At 42.9% G+C, this 19904-nt stretch overlaps 1 protein-coding gene across 2 annotated transcripts in view; it reads right to left on the bottom strand.

Moving 5' to 3' along the window:
• BSN (bassoon presynaptic cytomatrix protein) overlaps positions 1–19506 on the bottom strand; it is a 210029-nt gene extending 190523 nt beyond the window's left edge. For both annotated transcript variants that reach the window (XM_053377413.1, XM_053377412.1), the window contains exon 1: positions 19172–19506. In XM_053377413.1, the coding sequence (XP_053233388.1) occupies positions 19172–19362 (191 nt within the window). In that variant the 5' untranslated portion in view covers positions 19363–19506. The remainder of the gene's footprint in view (positions 1–19171) is intronic.
• Between the last annotated feature and the right edge of the window lie 398 nt (positions 19507–19904).

The following is a 19904-nucleotide window of genomic DNA, read 5'->3' as shown; positions in this document are numbered from 1 at the left end:
TCCCAAATGCACTCCTCCTTCCATCTGCTGCATTCACCTTTCAAGCAGTGATAGGAGCAGGGCGATGGGGCATGGGGAGCGGAGACTATTTCCCCCTTTCCCTCCCTCCTTTTATGGTGCTCCACTGCAACTGCAAAGGCCCATGGGAGAACTACATCTCCCATGATCCCCTGGGATTTGGCACCAGCACACTACTACCCACCATGTTAGAGCAACAGAAAAGGGAGGAAACTGACTCCTCTCCCCAGGCACGCCATCATTGCTGCTATTGCAGTAGGTTAGTGAGTGGTTTGGGAAGATTGATGGAGAGATGTTTGAGGACTACAAGGGCATTCTTCCATGCCCTTAGAAGACTCGGAGAAATTATGTGACAGCTTCCAAATGTTTTCTGAAGATTTTGGATAATGCACAAGGTAATTCAAAGTGAGCTTGCAAGAGCTCTAGTGGAGCTCACCAGACATACTGAGGTCAATAGGACAAGCCTAGACTCTTCAAAGAATTTGGGGGAATAAACATGACATATTTCAAAATTACTTCATCGCATTTCTAGGAATCGTCATCATTGATAACTTATTATCAAGAGTGCTTAACATGAACTAAGCACTTTGCGAGGAACATAAATTTACAACAATCCAACCCAGCAGGATTACTATCTAATAACAAGGCTTAAAAATATTCAAACTCTTAAAGCACCAATATTAAGCTTCTAGGTGCCTGGATGATTAGGTATCTGGGATTTCTTCCAGCCTTAATTATATGTATCTAGTCATAGGCATAAAAATATGCACAAAAAAATATGGAAGCAGAAATAGGAAAGAATATATTAGTTAATTACTAATCACTTGATTTCAGGACTGGCTACACAACAAAATAAGTGTTAAGCAAAGGGTCTATATGGCAGCACAATGTCACAACCCATAACATTTCAACAGCATAGCAGGAAAAGTGCTCTGGAACTTTAAACAAATTTGCCTGTGAAAATGTTTGGGACTGAGATTTAAATAATTCAGGCTGCAATGCTGCACTCACTTACCTGGAAGTAATTTCCATTGAACTCATTTGGGCTTATTTCTAGTCGACATATATAGAATTGTGCTGTCAAGACCTTAAAAATCAACATAAAACTGAATTCACTGAAGTATAAGGAGAACACCAATAGGTTTTCCCGATGATAGTAGAGACTGTCCTAGAAGACTGAGGGACTAATTAAAATTAATGCAACGTAAGCCTACAGCTTCATTTTACTGGAGTTACATGGCTGCAACTGAAAACAGCAGCCCTGCATCTCTACCTCCTCTCGTAATTTGTCAAACATAAACACAGGATGTGATGCCATGGCTCCCCAAGTTTCCCCATCTCCACTCTACTCTACTGGCTGCTACTTGCAGAACACTCATTGTCCACAAACGTGCTCACATTTTGATAAGCATATGAGCAATGCTTGACAGAGCACTTGTGATTGTCTTTGGTCCAGTGCTGGCTTCTGAAGACACTTCCACACATCAAGCAGTCTCATTTTCAAAGCATCTCCATGTGAGAAGAGAAGGGTCAGACTACATAGGAAGCTGCCTTATAAAAAGTAAGACCAGTAGCCCATCTAACTTAGTTTTACACTTACTGGCAGCAGTTTTACTCCAGAATTTTAAACAGGATCTTATTCAACCTTCCCTGGAGATGCCAGAAACTGAAGCTTGGCCATTGATAGCAGCTCAGCCTGGATAGCTCAGTTTGTTAGAGTGTGGACCTTCCGCATGAAAAACAAGCGCTTTGCTGCTAAGCTACTGTAGTACCAAAACTTCTGGATCATTAGTCATGCCAGCTGGTTTGTTTACTCCAAGCTACTCCCCTGACCTGCTGGGCAGAGAGAATGAGGAGACACAAAGTTGCATTTTTTTGTAGTATCCATGCATTTCCAGTAATATGTCCAAAATTACCTGTGCCATAAAAGATCACCAAAATATATTCCCCCTTTTCAGGTAGTTCCTAAAGGCACTGTCTTGATTCACAAGTAAATATAGCATTTATAGTAATTTACAGCGTAGGCTGGTATACTTAACTACATATTATTTATTAAATCTATAACAATATTCTACTCTCTTAGGAAATAATACACAACACATCTAATAAATAGCTTAACTCTTTGCATATGATTTACATCAAGCAGCATTAAGGCATTTGTTTGAAATCAGTTTCAAGAAAGAATGAAGTGTGGGTTTCCTTCTCTCAAACATAATTTCTGTTTACCTTCCATGCAAGAACCCTTACAGAAGCATTTACGTCCAGGTCAAATGCCCAGCCATTGCTAGTTATCACTGGGTGGAAAATTGGAAGCAAGCCTTAATGGTTCTAATCCTGCTGAAGTTATGGACAACCAGACAGGTGAATACAAATACTGCATCCAAAGATATATCCAGACAATCCAAATAGTTTGTATGAGTATTGCAATGCAAGGGTGATTGCATATCCAGATGTACATCCCCAGCAGCAATGTGTGGAAAAGGCTGCTTGTATGTGCTGATAACTCTTGATGATTGAAGAACATGTTTGTTGTTTGTTTGGTATAAATATTCATCTGAAAACTGGGGAAACTGCAGCATTTAAATAGTTAGAGGGCATAAAATGGGAATGAAAAAACATTTTGGTGGGCTGAGTGACTGGTCCTGGCAAGATACAATTTGGCATCTTCTTAAGCTAGGAGAAAGGTCCCAACAGATCTGAAGTTCTGCCAGTCCCTGGCTCACAGCATCAAACTAATTTTCTATTGTGTCATATTTCTAATGCTTGTTTCGCAAGGAGGCAAATATTTTACCCATGCTTCATTGTTTACAGAGGACAGTAGTATTTAACTCAATGTATATGATACTGAGTCACATGCCAGGTTTAAAAAAAAAAATCAGAAGAGATGCATATTATTATTATTATTATTATTATTATTATTATTATTATTTTAAAAATCAAATAAAACCTTCCCCTCCTTTTTTAAAAACCAAGAGCATGATTCATCCTGTCCCATCACCAGAACCCTCAAGAGCTGTTTATGGGTACTTCAGTGTAAAACATGGAAGAGCCTCATATTCACACCAGGACAAAACAAAGTATATCAGATTAATTTCACTATTTTATCCATACTCCAGAAGTCTATTTTCTTCAGCAAAGTAAGGTGAAGTTCTTGAAACTATGTGTCATGGAAACTAATGAACAAAGAAAACTGCAATGATTAATCTTTTTTAAACTTTAAATGTATTTGAGATATACTGTCACGAACAAAATGGAGACCAAAGGAATAAGTAGAATTCCTTTAAAACAGATACATGAACGCTTAAAATTCTTAACAAAGGAATTATTAATATTGCAGCCAATTAAGAGTGAAGTTTCCTATCAATTATTAATAAAGAGTCAAAGACATATTACAAACACAGGTGAAGTACTCGCTGAGTTTTGGACGAATGCCCAAGTTCTTTTCCACTAACTCCTAAGGTGGCTCTTGAAGTCAATAAATGAACCATTTGAGCCTTCCAAAATGAACTGTGTTTAAGGGAAGATGGTAAGCTGGCAACACTCTTTCTTGTTCTGCTCAAAGGGTTGGTACTGCCTTGAGAGAGAGAGTAAGGTGACAAGACTTTGGGCAGTATGCAGTTATTTTAACAGTGCAATCGTATCATACGTTATGTCCACTGGAAGAGAATCGGGTTGCTCCTAAGCCCCTTTGTACAGAAGGTAAGCAAGCCTAGTCAATTCATGCTGGCTGGCATTGCCCTATGGCTGTGCCAGGGTTATCTCATGCTAATGTAGCTGCTGTGAGGTCATGACAGTGTCAGCAGAAGGTGCAATGATATACAGAGTTGGGAGGCATGGCAGAGAAGAGTGAAGCTAAGGAGGTGTACACATTACCACTTACTCTGCACCGGTGCACTCCCACTTCTACTTTTTCAAGCTGCGTACACACAATGCTAGCGAGATTGATCCTGTAATTTCTTGAGAAATACTGTTGCTTGATGTGTCTTTTTTTTCTTAAACCAGCTTCAATCCAATTAGAAAACTTAAGTTGCATTCACTTCATACTTAAATCAGATGTCTACATTTGAAGCAGCTGCCATGGATGCACAGATGAGTACGAGTGCACGTGTGTTTCTGGGTGGTTTTGGGATTCAGTAAACCAAACAGTTCATGCATGCTTGTCCCTTTCTGATGTGGTTACAACAGTGTGCAAATGTGACTGGAACTTCATTGGGGATTAATGACCTTGCTGTGATTGAAACTGCTAAGGTGAGCTTAGGTGTAGTCTGAGAGTCCTATGTTTGCTTAGAGGTTACTTTTGCCCTGCTTCCAGTGTAACATGCTAGTCAAGGCACATGACACAACACAAACAGAATGCAACCTCTCCAAATAGGTATATTTGCCAAGGAGCTAGTGGGGGGTGGAGCTGTGGAATAGAAGAGCATCTACATCACTTCCCAACATCCACATCACTTTATCAGCCACTTCCCCCCCCAAAAAACCCTAATGATCACTTAGTTACAGGCACTATCCGTTGCAGCTGCTATCTATTATTTATCACTGTCTTCATGTCTCTCCGCAGGCCACCAGGCAGCCATTCAACATGCACAAAGACAAGGGTTAGAGTTAGCAGTAGTGACCAGCAGAAGCCAGGGCTCCTGAGCCTTTCCAGACAACATGACAGGCAAAAATGTAGTGTGTTTAGTCATGTGCCGCAAGTGGTGTACAGTAGTGGTGAGAGCCATACCTGCTAGTCCTCTAAGGCAAAGCATTGCAGAACTGCAGAGCTGGAAGGAGCCTCAAGAGTCATCTAGTTCAAGTCCCTGCACTGCAGGAATCACAGTCGAAATATATAAAAAAATTAAAAAAAATTGTCCAGTAGCACCTTAGAGACCAACTAAGTTTGTTCTTGGTATAAGCTTTTGTGTGCATGCACACTTCTTCAGATGCACTGAAACAGAAGTCACCAGACCCTATCTGAAGTGTGCATGCACGTGAAAGCTTATACCAAGAACAAACTTAGTTGGTCCCTAAGGTGCTACTGGACAATTTTAATTTTTTAATATATATTTCGACTGCGTCAGACCAACACGGCTACCTACCTGAATGCAGGAATTGCAGTTAAAGAAGCCCTGACAGATGGCCACCCAACCATTCTTTAAAGGAGAGTCCACCACCTTCCAACCAGCTCTTACCATCAGAAAGTTCTTCCTAAGTTTCGTCAGAATCTCCTTTCTTGTAAGGAGAACAAAAAGCCTCGCAATCCCATTCCTTTGTAATGCTGATAGAACCTGCTCCACAACTAAATCTGTTCGTGCCTGTTTCAACTAGGTCTCTATGTTTATTTTATCCAGCTTATGGAATGCCCCTCTTCATCTTGTTTTTCACATCAACAGTATTCATGGAGGGATACACTGACTCAGAGCTTGTCCATACTTCCGTTTGTGCCATGCCTAGAAAGCACGGGTCTGAGCGGTGTCCCCCTTGCCCCACTCCTTTCCAAGGGTAAAAAACCCCCTCTTTAGCAACAGATTGGAACAAATGGCAATCCGGGAAATCCCAGACTGGGTGTTAAAGAGCAGTTCCCCCCTCCCCCGGGTGGGGGAGAAGCAGTGGGACAAGAGGAAGTGTGGATAAGCCCTCAGTTCATATACAACACTAAATCAAACCTTGGCTTAGTGCAATTCAACAAGGATGTGTGTGCAGGTGAGTCCGCAGGCTCCCAGAGAAAAGACTGCAGATGATTTGCTCTTACTCTGGTCTGGCTGCTGCTGCACTGCTATTCTTTGGAGACCACTGTCACTCATAATTGTTGCTGATTGTGCCAAGGATTCAAATCCCTGTCTGAAGGAAGGCCTGGAGAAGTTCGGGCATCAATAGCTTGGAGTACATGGTATCAATAATATTGTACTTCCTGTTTTATGGAAACCACCCATCCAACTACTCTGTATCTGGATGGATAGCTGGGAAACTGTCAGGTGTGCACACAAGCAGCCTGCCCCCAACCCCGTCACTAGCAGAGCTGTTGTCATGTTAGGGAACAGCGGTGTGCAGAAGACAAGGCAGGCAGAGGGCTGAGAAAGAGGTGAAGGATGAGTGTTCACAAATATCAGTATTCCACATTTGGATTACTGTGTAAATTCTGGTTACATCTCAAAAGAGGTATCGTGGATTTTGAAAAGCTGTAGTAAAGGGCCACCCAAACGATCAGGCATCTGACTGACAATCAAGAAAAACAGGATGCTGCGCCAAACAGGCCTTTGGTCTGATCCAGTACTGTCTTTCTCACTTGCCTTAGGGCCTGAGGAAATCAGCCACAGGGGAGATAGGGAGCTAAGGAAATGAATTACTGAGAAAGAAAAGGAGAAAAACACTCTAACGAAGTTGGAAAGTAGAGGAGAAGCTCTCTCTATGCTGCTGGCAGGAAGAAGCAACACTGGAGTGTTACATATTGAGGAGAACAAGGAAAGCAGGGAAACAAAAGGAGCAGAGAGCCAAATGTGAAGGGAGCTGAGAATCCTGATGTTTGAGGAAAGTAGGACACAGTAGTCAGTGGCCTGAAAAAAACAACAGGAAACTATAAAGAACTGAGGATGGTGAATGCAGAAGTATGGTGCGTGGAGAGGAAGGAATCTATGGAGGCAAGGAGATGAGAAAATGAGATTGAGATCTAAGCAGAAAGATCTGGGCTATAAAAAACTGCACATGATGCCTGGGGACAGGAGGAGCACTATGGTGTTGACAAGATGGGAGGCTGCAGAACTGTAGTCCAGGGTGCACTGGCTGATGTTAGTTTGAATGAGCCAGACAAATATTTACAGATCTATAGAACAGAATAGTTTTACTAATGTCATTAAAAAATAATAATCCTCTTTTAATGGGAGCAAAAGCATAAAACAAAAAATCCTAGTGCAGAATGTAACTCAGGAAAGAGTTAAATAATGCTTGATTTCCCCACCACCACCCATCATGTATTTCTTACTAGTCTACATTAAACATAGACATCTTTCAAAGGGTACAAGTAAACTACTACCAATATAGCAAAATGCCACGTAATGACTGACAACAATTGACAGCTATGCTGCCTTTCTCAGAGAATAAAGAGTAGCAGTAAAATTTTAAAAACCGCATCAGCTTGCAGTAGCTGCAGATTATGGCTGCTGTGCAAAGTAGAGCACATAACTAGAATACAGCTATTTTTTTCTCTCCAATTTTTGGCTCATAGAGTTCTGTGATTTCTGCCATGTGTATTTTGAGAGTAAAATTTCATGCACCATGGTATTGTAGCAGGACTATTATTGCAGTGCACAACAATTATGGGGTGAGCCATTTTCTCCTCATATCATGAAGCTTAAAAACATAAAAAGTCTAGGTCACATGTACATCCACTAGTTGCTCACATACATAGTACATAAACTCCTAAATTTCTAACACCTTTTCAGAACTTCAGAACTTCAGCTCCAGGGGCTCCTCCACCCCTTCCTATATTGTCACCACTACAGCAGGGTGGGAAAAACTTCTCAAAGAGCTCTCACATGTGGAACTACACCCAGGAAGACCCATTTCAAACAGAAGGCTGTGCTGGCAAAAGGGTCCACATTTTGCTTTCTACACAAATTACCAAGCTCGTGCTGTTCTGCCCTATGTGAATAATTTGCTACATCTTCATAAATAAAGCCTTAGTAAAAGTCAGATTCAAGCTCATGGGCCTTCTTTTCTCGAGTAATTTTTAGATGCACTCACAGATTAATTATCAATGCCCTCTGGCAGTTTTCTGTAAGAATTAGAGTAACCTGACTGTGAAAATAGAGTAGCTTAGAGATTCTTTAAAAATTAAGTGGTTTATAAATGCTTTTTATATAAATAGGATAGCAAAAAAAAACATGGTGGGGGGAGAAGGAGAAATAGCAGCTGTTGTAGGGCAGGTGTGGGGAACATTTGGCCCTCCGGATGCTGCTGAACTAAAAGTCCCATCACCCCTGGTCATTGGCTATGCTTGTTGGGGCTGCTGTAAGGGATGTGCATTTGCACTACAAAAACGAATGTACCTCAAGATGGCGAAGCTGGACAATTGTAGCAGGGCTTGATAGTTGCATATTAAAAATCCTTCTAAAATGCCAATTTGCTACAGCAGCTGTTGCTCCTCCCAAATAACAACTAGCCCCCATGAAGGTGCACAACATCCCCCAAGTCTCCATGGCCATTACATTCCAGGTAAGAACCAGAGGAACTGCAGACTCCAGTAGAAGCAGGGCAATGCTCCAACATCTTGCATTGTTCACTCCCAGGATCAATTGTTACTTGACACACAACCTATGTTTCTGAGCCCTCCTCTGCTTCTTCTTTTTTAACCTGACTACCCCCAAGGGGCTCAGGGTTGCTGACACCACAATAAGAAAATCAGTCTTTAAAACCTCAATTAAAAGAAATACCCACAGCTAGAAAATCCATGCACCATTTACACGTTGGTCCCTTAGGACAAGAAGCTCAAATTAGATTAAGATGGTCATTTATCACATCAACTCTAGTTTTAATACATGTGTGTGCTTATTTTGCAGGCAGTCGATCGGTTTGGTGAAACACAAACACTCAACAGACACTGGTCAAAGAAGGTTATGGACTCCACACAAGAAATGGAATATGCAAGGACATAGAAGGCAAGGCCTTCCAAGGGAAAGCGGACAATGAGAGAACCTCAACTGCATGCACAGGCACACTGTATTCCAGTGATTTGTGAGCAGTGGCTCATATCATGCACACCATACATGGCGTCCCTCCAATAATCCTGGGGTGTGTAGTTTCTTAAGCGGAATTGTAGCTCTGCGGAGGTGCAGTATAGTTCCCAGGATTCTTTGGGGGAAGCCGTATGTTTTACATACACACCAAAGAGCTCAAAACTAAAGCCTTCTAGCCCAATGGCTTCTTTAAACCATCACATTTGTTGTACTCTAAATATAATTCTGCTAAATAAGAATTTTTAAATAATACATAAAGTCATTATGTCTATACTAAAGGAGACAAAACATATGCTAAAAACATTCTTGTTTAGACAAGCCTAACCAGAGGCTTAGAAAGTTGGAGTAATTTTATTCCCTTTTTTTTTACCTTTGTACTGTATGTTTTAAAGTAGGGTTGTAATTTTTTCTTTGTTTTATTGTTTTATCTGTTTGTAAACCACTTTGAGGTTTTTTTATTAAACAATCAAGCGGTGTATAAATTATAGGGAATAAAACAGCAAACAAACATGCTAACAATGGTATTAGACAAGGTTTCAGGATAGGGGAAATGGCATATTTTCCCACACTGTAGTGTGCCCCTGCCCAAACCTGGTTGTTCAGTAAATAATAAAATAAATACTGGATCTCTTTAGTGCTATAAAGCACCACCTCACCTTGGCAGGTCCAAATAATGGTAGAACAATCCTTTTCTTCTCAGATTGGGTGAAGCCCTGAACAAGAACACTCATTAGGGACTGCAAATACACTGCAACATTTTGCTGTTGAGTTCACACTTTAGAAACTTGCTTGATGTGCAGGTTGAGCACAGCTCTGAACAGTTTACACTGACTCAAAGAAGTAGCTTCTTGTTGTACAGTTAATTTCCCAGTCTACAACTTCAAAGTCTACCTGGAGATTCAAGCCCTCCACCTGCCACCTGGAGGCAGGCAGGCAAACCTGCAGACTCCAGGTCAGCCCTGGAGGTCTGGCAACCCTATTACTAGTACAGTGGCACCTTGGGTTACGAACTTAATTTGTTCTAGAGGTCGGTTCTTAACCCAAAACCGTTCTTAACCTGAGGCACGCTTTTGCTAATGGGGCTTCCCGCTGCCGCTGGCATGCGATTTCCGTTCTCATCCTCGGGCAAAGTTCTGAACTCGAGGTACTCCTTCCGGGTTAGCAGAGTTTGTAACCCAAAGCGTTTGTAACCCAAGGTACCACTGTACTAGTAAAAGGGTTGCCAGACCTCCAGGGCTGACCTGGAGTCTGCAGGTTTGCCTGCCTGCCTCCAGGTGGCAGGTGGAGGGCTTGAATCTCCAGGTAGACTTTGAAGTTGTAGACTGGGAAATTAACTGTACAACAAGAAGCTACTTCTTTGAGTCAGTGTAAACTGTTCAGAGCTGTGCTCAACCTGCACATCAAGCAAGTTTCTAAAGATCCGTATTTAAAACACTGTCACAAACTTTATCAAAGCTTGTCTTCTCCTGCTACAAGGGCCCGAGGTAATCCTTCAAGAAGGCCCTGATTAATGCAAGCGACCCAATGGTATTATGGAGTGGAAGGAAAAACAAGCCTTTAGAAAAGAAGGAAGACAGGAACCATGCATGGCAACACCCAATTAATTTCTAAAGTGAAAAGAATGTCAGCGCCTAGGATTTGAAGAAAATGAAGATAATACAACTAATAGGAAGATGAGCAGCAATTATTGTGTTTCCTTGGACTAACAACATTAATCGACTAATCTGTGCAATTACCTGATTCATTACTTGATCATAGATTAATTGCAGATTCGTTTTAATCTGGTCAGCCATCTGGACCTGACTGATTCTTCTACTGCCACCTTGTACTTTCTGCAACCACCTCTATTTCTGCCTGCTACTGAAGTAGTGCTGCAGCAGCAACTATTTTACATTTATTTAGTGCTACCACACAGAACACAGAAGTGACATGGCCCCTGTCCAGAGGGTTTGCAATCTTAGTGATGTGAAAGGGAATGGACCTGGCAGCAGAATGCTCAGGAAAAAACAAGAGAAAGCAGTTTTCTAGGAAAGGCACTGAGAGTTTACACATTAAGAATGTTGCTGCATATGCAATGGTATTTGGATCAGCAGACCCTGTAAAACGTGAAGCTGAATGTGTGTTTGTGAATCCACAACAGACATACAGTACAGAGTACTTTAGTCAGTGAGCTGCTCCAATCTGCTGCTCCAAACCATGGCACAAATATGGCAAAATACCCTGCCATGTAAAGAGCATTAAATGGCCTTAGATATTAAGGTGCGAAAGAGAAAGTGTTAGCTTGATGTGCAAAGGGAAGCTGGCTCCAAAATGGTCATGTCATTCACTGTGTCCATGGAAGGAGGAACAAAACCCACTTTTATTATTCTTTATTGGCCTGTATACTGCTCAGTGTCCAAATGTTCTAAGCAGTTCACAAAACATGAAAGCAAAATATACAAAACCAATTAAAATCTGTAACTAGCATCAAAAAGCAATACAACAGTAAAAACAGGAGATCTAGACCCACACCAAGTGAAAAATGCCTGTGTAAAGTGGTGCCAATACAGATGGGGGCCTCTCAAATTTCAACAGGGAGAGCTCCACAGACCAGGTACAATCAATGAAAAAGCTTGTCTTCATGTTACCACAAGGTAATAATTACTGGGCAGCAGCAAGGCTAATCGGGTTCCATTTGCTTATCTTACTGCCCTTATAGGGCAAGGGAGGGGAACTTGGTATTTCAGGAAACTTGACCCAGAGTTGTTTAGGGTTTTATATGTAAGTAACATAAAGCTGGCCTGATAGCTAATAGGCAACCTCAACATTGGTATGTTATGTGCCTGATAAGGAGCGCTACTGCACCAGCTGCAACCTCTGGATCAGAAATAAGAAAAACCCCACGCAGAGTACACTGCAGTAGTCTAGATATGTGTCACAGTAACCAAGCTGTCCCTTTCCAGGAAAGTCACCAGCAGAGTGGTTCTCTAGAGAAGACTGCCCTCCAGAAATCTGTGGACTACAATTCCCATAACCACAGACCACAGACCAAGCTGGCTAGGGTTGATGGGAGTTGCAGTCCACAACACCTAGATGGACCCACATTGACTACTCTTGGTCCAGACCAGTGCATATTTCCTCCCCCATTGTGATATATGATATATATGGCACAAGCTCTCCAAGTTGCAAAATTACTTTCTGTTTGGAGGGAGGTTGCCTAAGGTTATAAAGGGGCTCTCTGGAACTAGAACAAAAGACAAGCTCCACTTTTAGGGAGCAGGATCTCTGAGGCAAACAGTGAAAAGCATCCTGTATCACAGCAGAACTTCATAAACCACATATTCTACAAGGGCCAGATCCAGGTTTGTGATGAAGCAGGCATCCATTTTCAACTACTGCCAGTTTCAGTCTAGGTATTAGCATGGATGCCTGAAGCATCATGCTTAACACCTACCTGTTAAGTATTTGTTCCGCAAATATGCCTAAACTCTGCTTCTCAAAGCATAAATGATCTTCCAAAAGATGTGCATGTAGCTGCATTGTTTTAAACATCTCAGATCTCAATAACGCTGATTTGGAACTTGAAAACAGCAGCTTAAAGATGCTGGACAGAACTTAACTAATGAACTCAGTCAGGAGAAGCCCTGTCGAGGGGCTTCTGCTTGCACAACATGACTTCCTCCCCCCACCCCCATCCCCTGCACACGCCCCACAATTGGCTATGGGAGGTTCAGGAGAATCTACAGAACAACACTCAAGGGAAGGGTGACTATTCCATCTGGCAAGTCAAAATGCTTGCACAGATGGAACGTTCAACATAGTGTGAGGTTGAATTTTACCCTATGTCTCCCTCCAATGAGGTTGAATTTTACCCTATGTCTCCCTCCAATCTCTTCTTTACCAGACAGTTTGTCAAATATAACCATAATTGGCATTTTAAAAACACACATATTCTACAAAGTCACTAGCCATGAAGAAAATGAAATTAATAGCCTTCAAAAAGTTACAAAGATTATTGGGGTTATGTAAATTCACATTTCTTATTGGTAATGCAACACTCTTGACACAGAGCACTTTGTTCTTAAGTCTTTTACCCAGCTCTTAAATCTTTTCCTGTCATTAAAACCAATGTGCCTTTAAATGCACATGTATGTTGCTCGGTCCCTGCTCCTGCCAACCTAGCAGTTTGAAAGCACCTCAAAGTGCAAGCAGTTAAATAGGTATCACTCCAGTGGGAAGGTAAACAGCATTTCTGTGCGCTGCTCTGGTTCACCACAAGCGGCTTAGTCATGCTGGCCACATGACCCGGAAGCTGTACACCGGCTCCCTCGGCCGATAAAGCGAGATGAGCACCACAACCCCAGAGTCGGCCACGACTGGACCTAATGGTCAGGGGTCCCCTTACCTTTACCTATGGCTGAATTGTGTCCAGCATCACTTAGAAAGTTATCTGCTTTCTATTTGCTGTTTTAGCTATAAAGACTAAAACTGCAGCGCACAAAGTTGAATGAGTCCTCTATAATATGCCAAATTCCTTCTTCCACGATGTCTCTCTTCCAACCATCTTCCAAATACTTTCCCCCAAAAAACTGTTTCAAAAGTTTATAAAAACATATTCACGAACTGGTAACTCAACATTTTATATGCAGCTAATTCTACCAACCCATCTTATAGGGCTGTTTTCACTAAGAAGTGCTTTAAACACATGATATGCAGTTTATGCTTGTTAATCATCATCACAGCCTTGTATATTTTATACCTGCATTTCAAAATAAGTATGTTCCAATTTATCCATTACATTTCTGTTCTTCCACCAAGAAAGTACTGGGGTTTCCACTATTTTGTTATGTTAGGTACAGTAAGAGATACAGTGGTACCTCGGGTTAAGTACTTAATTCGTTCCGGAGGTCCGTTCTTAACCTGAAACTGTTCTTAACCTGAAGCAGCACTTTAGCTAATGGGGCCTCCTGCTGCCGCAGCGCCGCCAGAGCCCGATTTCTGTTCTTATCCTGAAGCACTATTTCTGGGTTAGGGGAGTGTGTAACCTGAAGCGTATGTAACCTGAAGCGTATGTAACCTGAGGTACCACTGTAGTTAGTGAATGATCAAAAATCACGCATTAACCCTGGTAAGCAGGGATTTCAACAAGACTTCCCATGTTCATCTAACATTTTACACTGCACTTCTCCCCTGCTACCTATAAAAAGTAAGAGGGTTTAGGTTTTTTATATTTGACGGTTTATTTCTTTGTTTTATCTGCACTTTTGTTGCTGTTATTAGTTGTATTTTTATAGTGAAAAGTTCAATAAAAACTAATGCCTAAAAAAGAAAGAGGGCAGAAAAGCATTTGGTTAAAGATTACTGCTGAACACTACTGAGATGATAGGTTTGATCATGTGGGAAAAGACAGCTTAACAGTAAAACGCATTAAGAAACTGGAAAATGCATTTTAATCCCAGTGACACACTTGAGTTTTATACATAAAGTGCAGTTGTATGTCTTACAAGTGATCTATAACTGAGATTTCAGAAACAGGCAAGACTATGACCCAAACATGTGCTGTATCCATTTCATTGTGAAGTGATATGCATCAACTATTTTTGACTCCTGAATTAGATACTAACTAGAGATTTGCAACCAACCTGGTTTATTCAAATCAAAATATTAAATAGGCACCACACAATCCCATCAGTCTCCTCTGACTCGCTGGCTCCTTTCCCCGCCTATTCCCGGGAGCTTGTAACAGGAGCATGTTACTCAGCTCTTCTCCCACTCCCCCTTTGGCTCCTACTGTTCTTAACTTCCATCTCTCTTGCAGCCACCTCAATTCATCCTTTCCTCAAACCCCTCCCTCTCAGCCCAATGAATTCTGTGTTTCTCTTCCTCCAGCCATCTGCCCTCACGCCCCCATTCCATGGCACCAGCTCAAGCTGGGGAGTGTCATTGCCAAGAGGCAGGGGAAAGACATGTTTAGCCCATTATGAAACAATTGATAGATGGATAGATAGATATACAAACAGCCTTAGCTGCTACAGCAGGAGTGACAAGAAGGCTGCAGCTTCCAGAAGGTCAAGGCCGCACCTGTAAGGACAAACAACTTCCAGTTATGCATTACAGTGGTACCTTGGGTTAGATACACTTCAGGTTACATACGCTTCAGGTTACAGACTCTGCTAACCCAGAAATAGTACCTCAGGTTAAGAACTTTGCTTCAGGATGAGAACAGAAATTGTGCAGCGGCCGCGCGAGGCCCCATTAACTAAAGTGGTGCTTCAGGTTAAGAACAGTATCAGGTTAAGAACGGACCTCCGGAATGAATTAAGTACTTAACCCGAGGTACCACTGTACAGCCACTTCTAAGAAGCTTGGGTCACCAGACTATTATCAGAGGCATGCCAAGGCCTGTTTTTGAACCATGAGCATCCTGTTTGCATTCAAGTTGGTTATTATAATAACCTTGTGATAGTAAGAATTTGGTGCCCGAGTTTGCCTCTTTTCATTCTTCCCTCCTCAACCCTTTTCCTTTTGTGTTGTGTCTTTCCAGATTGTATACTGAGAGTGGGGAAATATATATATTTCGAAAGCTTCACTGATAAAAAGTATTATTATATATTTATTTAGGCTCCACATTTTCCCCAGACTGGGACTCAAGGTGCCTTTTAGATAAAGTAAAGGCAGCTAAGAGATAAAGGAAACATCTGGAAAGCACTTGAGTTAAAAGAAAGTCAGTAAGACCTTTAAAGGTTTATACTGTATGTGACTAGCTTGCTCCCTGATTTTATTTTGTACATCACCTTGAGACATGCATGGGAGGAGATTAATAATAAATATTTACATGTGGCTACATTTTGCCCCACATTAACCGCTGCTATATTTTGTTAAGATGCTGAATTTGAGAATCGTTCAGAAGATCTTGGCCTATAGTCCTATCAAAAGGGAAACAGATATAGCTGAATCCATGGTTCTAAACATATTGAATATTTGGGAGGGGAGAATTAGTACAATTCGGAACTCACAAAGAACCTAACTGAAAGCTTTATGGTGCAATTCTATGCAAGTTTCCTCAGAAGTAAGTCCTACTGAGTTCAATCATGGTGCTTAAAGGTAAATGGACCCCTGACCATTAGGTCCAGTCATGGATGACTCTGGGGTTGCGGTGCTCATCTCGCTTTATTGGCCAAGGGAGGCAGCGTACAGCTTCAGGTTCATGTGGCCAGCATGACTAAGCCGCTTCTGGCGAACCAGAGCAGCGCATGGAAACCCTGTTTACCTTCCCGCCGGAGCGGTACCTATTTATCTACTTGCACTTTGACGTGCTTTCAAACTGCTAGGTTGGCAGGAGCAGGGATCAAGCAACTTCAAGTAAATACCTGTACCTCCAAGTAAATACACACTGGATTTCAACCCAAGGACCAGTGTGAAACTTCAAACAGGTACACCAAGATGCATCATGCACATGGCAATATAGGAGGTAATATAGGAATCTGTCTTGCACCAAGTAAGACTATTGCTCTATCTAGTATTGGCTACACTGGCTTCCAGTGATTCTCTAGGTTTTCAGACAAGATTTATTCCCAGCCCTTATTGGATTAAGCCCTGGGACCTCTGGCACGGAAAGCATGTGCTCTAGTACTGAGCTATGGCCCTAGCCTGGTACTGATACCATCCACAGGGATATTACCCAACATTAATAATTTTGAAATAGTATATTTTCCCATTCCTATGTTTTATATGGATTTGGCTCACCTGCTTCTGAAACACTTATAGGTAGCAAACATGTGGAATCTTAATTATACTGTGCAGTAAGTTGACCTAATAGGCTCTATTATTCATTAAGCAAAACAACCTTTCTAAAACTGAAGTCAGGTACAAACACCTTTTTTTTGCACAGAGAAATTTCTAATATTGGATAAGGTGCTTTTAATTAACATCCTTAGCCTTTGTTGTTTTTGCTGCAACAGACTAACATGGCTACCACTCTGGAAACTGCCCATATTCGTGATTACTCCTGCGCATTCCCTAAGCAAAGGACTATAAGGCTGACAGAATAAGCATCTATTAGTCGTGACAGGGATATGATAGGATGCTTGTTTTGAGAGAACAGGGTTGTGCTGGTTGTGTGGGTTTGGAAGAGTGTCTAGTACGTTTGCACAGATGTATTAGTACTTGGATAGCTTCCCAGTTCTGTTCTTCGACACACCATGGCAGGAGTGTCACGGAAAAGCCTCAATGCGCAGATGCTTCAAAACACTCAGCTCTCCATCAGTAACACTTTTATGGTGCATAATTGAACCTGAACTGCAGACTTAAAGAAACCTTCCAGGCCACAGAAACTAAATAATCCTGCTACAGGTCCCAACATAAACACACTTCTTTCCTTTTCATAACAACTAGCTAGCTAGCTTAGCTACAGACTACACACACTCCTTCCAAATCTTACACAAGTTCATTCTGCCTAATTATTTCAACATCCATTAACTCTCATGCCTGTATATACAACTTGCATATGCACCACTGCTTTGCCTACATCCCCCCTAAACTCAGCTGAGGAGTAATGTGCAAAGGCTACCCTGCAAGAGGGAAAGAACTGCCACATCACAATTCCGACACCATTTCCTCTACATGCAAATGACAATTCTACAAACAGATTATGTACATTTTCAGAAGAGATTTAGGATTAAAGATACTATTAAAACATATCTATACCAATTTGAAGATAGGTGATGGATAATTGTTGCCTTTAAAAAATGTAAAGGGATCAATACAGAACATCAATCAGCATAGTTTAATAGATTTCTTCTACAAACTCATGACAAAAATCCAATGATAAGAAACATCCAAGTTCAGGCAGGACCTACTACTTTTGGCATTAAAGGGCAATAAAGAAGGTTCCTGCTTCAACATAGCCTTAATACAGAAAAACAAGCAATTTGATTTCTTCCAGAATCTACTATTGCATTCTCCTTGTAATAATGGCGCATTTAACAGCGCAAGCCCTTTTTAAACATATGAACAAGGGTGATACACTTCTTAGTGTATTCTACTCAGCTTTTCAACAAAAATGGCTCAGTACCTATTAGCACATACACAGATATATATCCAATATCTTGCTACAAAACATTGAAAAGATTACTCTCATTTTTTTACTAACTTTTTATTTTTATCTGCTTTCTAACACTAAAGTTCTACATTTATTGGTAGCAAATGTTATTTTTTAAAATTTCTTCTAAATGTAGTGTTCTGCTGCATGATAACTAATCATTATACTACTCTCCACCCTCACCCTATCACGTTTTGTTTTCCTTTTTAGGAGAAACTACACAGAGCACTGATGTTTTTGTTCTATTATTTCTGTACACTGATGTAGAGATTACATAACTACTATTATTATTATTTTTCTTTTTATATATATTTCAAACAGTCTGCAATTAGGACAACCACATGCAGGGTATATAAACTATACTCAACATAATGGCCTTAAGCACCATCAATTGTATCATTATAAACAAGCATGAGGGCAATGTAACTGGCCAAGATGATTTAGTTGTGAGAAGGGCGACCTGTTTGTCTGTAGATGTTGTAGATGACTTAAGCCAGAAGTCTTGACAACACACACATTGAAAAAGGGTGCTTGCTTAGTTCTTTACCCACAAACCATGATCTTCTGTTTTGCATGTCACTTTTCCCATCCTCTGTGTAATCAACATCCCATTCATGTTTCTCTGCTCCCCTCTCCCTGATACTAGCCTGCACTACGACACTCTGTGGAAGTGTCTGCATCCTATGCATGTATGTGCCCATGTGCCATCTGGTCCTCCATCCGATGCCTTTTGCAGCACCATCCAGCTAGATGGATCTCATTCGCTGCATCAAATATGTGCAGATTCCTGCATACTCTCTTTTAAAAGATGAGTCTCAAATGGCACCCAACACAGCCTTTCCTCCACTTCAGACACCACCAAAACTATATCACAGAGCTTGGTCAGAGATCAGCATTCCCAAAATAAGGGGTATCAGTATGCAGCGTTCTCTGGGATCGAAAGAGTGCCTCTGAAAACAAGGGGCTTCCCTTAACATAATGCACACATGGCAAAGCTACCAGCCAGGCCCAACCATATTTCTGTTTCTCCACATCCACTCATTCCGACAGAGGACTCATGTCCAGAGCCTTCCCCCACAAGAGCTGGCGACCCCTCCGGATTGCACCCGATCTTTTTCTCCCATCTCTCTTGGCCGTCTCCAGAGGCTGAGCCTTGCCCTCTGCTGCCCCATTCCTCTCTCGCACTCCCAGCTCATGCCCAGCCCCACCGGGCACCCCGCAGCAGAGGGTTCCCCAGCTGCACTTCGCCCTTAATCCCCACTCCCTCCAGCCCTGCTCCTCCTCCTCGGCCCTGACAGACCAAGTTGCCCTCGAGCGACCCCTCCCCTCCAGCCCGGCTCAGCCGGTCTGCGCTTCCCACCTGGCGGAGGGTCCGTGCGGCTGCGCGGGGCCCGGTGCGGCGGCTGGAGCCCTGCCCGGAGGGAGCTGTCCTCCGCTGCCTGGTGCTGAAGGCGGCTTGGCAGCCCCGGGCGACGTGGAGGGGCCGGCGGCGGGGCCGGGGGGCAGCTGCCCCTCGGCTCCACCGCCCTCCAGGCTGGCCTCGTTGCCCATGGCGAGGCGGCGGCGGCCGGGATGGGGACGGGCTCCCGGAGCGTCCTCAGCGCAGCGCCTCCTGCGCCGCCATCAGCCTAGCTCCACCATCGCCGCCTGCCCCATCCGCACTGGGCATGCGCTCGCCGGGGCGCGAGCCAGGCGCCCGCCCCTCCCACAGCTGAGGGAAGGAGCGCGCTCCGTGTGGGCGCGCGCGGGGGCGCGCACCCCGAGGCCAATGGAGGCTCGCGCAGAGTTCAAGCCCGCCCACCGCGAGCACGTGCGCGGCCCGACCAATGGAAGCGAGCGAGCCCTGCTCGTTTCCCTCCCCCCTTCCACCCAGGCGCGTGCACGAGCAGGGCCGGACGACGAAAACCCGGCGACGAGCAACCCTTTTGCGGTCCAGGCGAGGCGGCCGAGAGAAAAACCTTCCCCTTCAGAAGGCGCAAAGCCCCGAACGGAACGCCTCGCCGTCCCTTTATTTCCCGACCAATGGGAATTTGCGCCCATTCCCTCCACCGTTTAACTGGCCAATAGGAGCACGCTCTTCCTTACTCCATCCT

This window comes from Podarcis raffonei, chromosome 2 (assembly GCF_027172205.1).
Source record: "Podarcis raffonei isolate rPodRaf1 chromosome 2, rPodRaf1.pri, whole genome shotgun sequence".
Taxonomy (NCBI): domain Eukaryota; kingdom Metazoa; phylum Chordata; class Lepidosauria; order Squamata; family Lacertidae; genus Podarcis; species Podarcis raffonei.
Note: the sequence above shows the minus strand (reverse complement) of the source record. Positions and strands in the feature narration are given on the sequence as shown.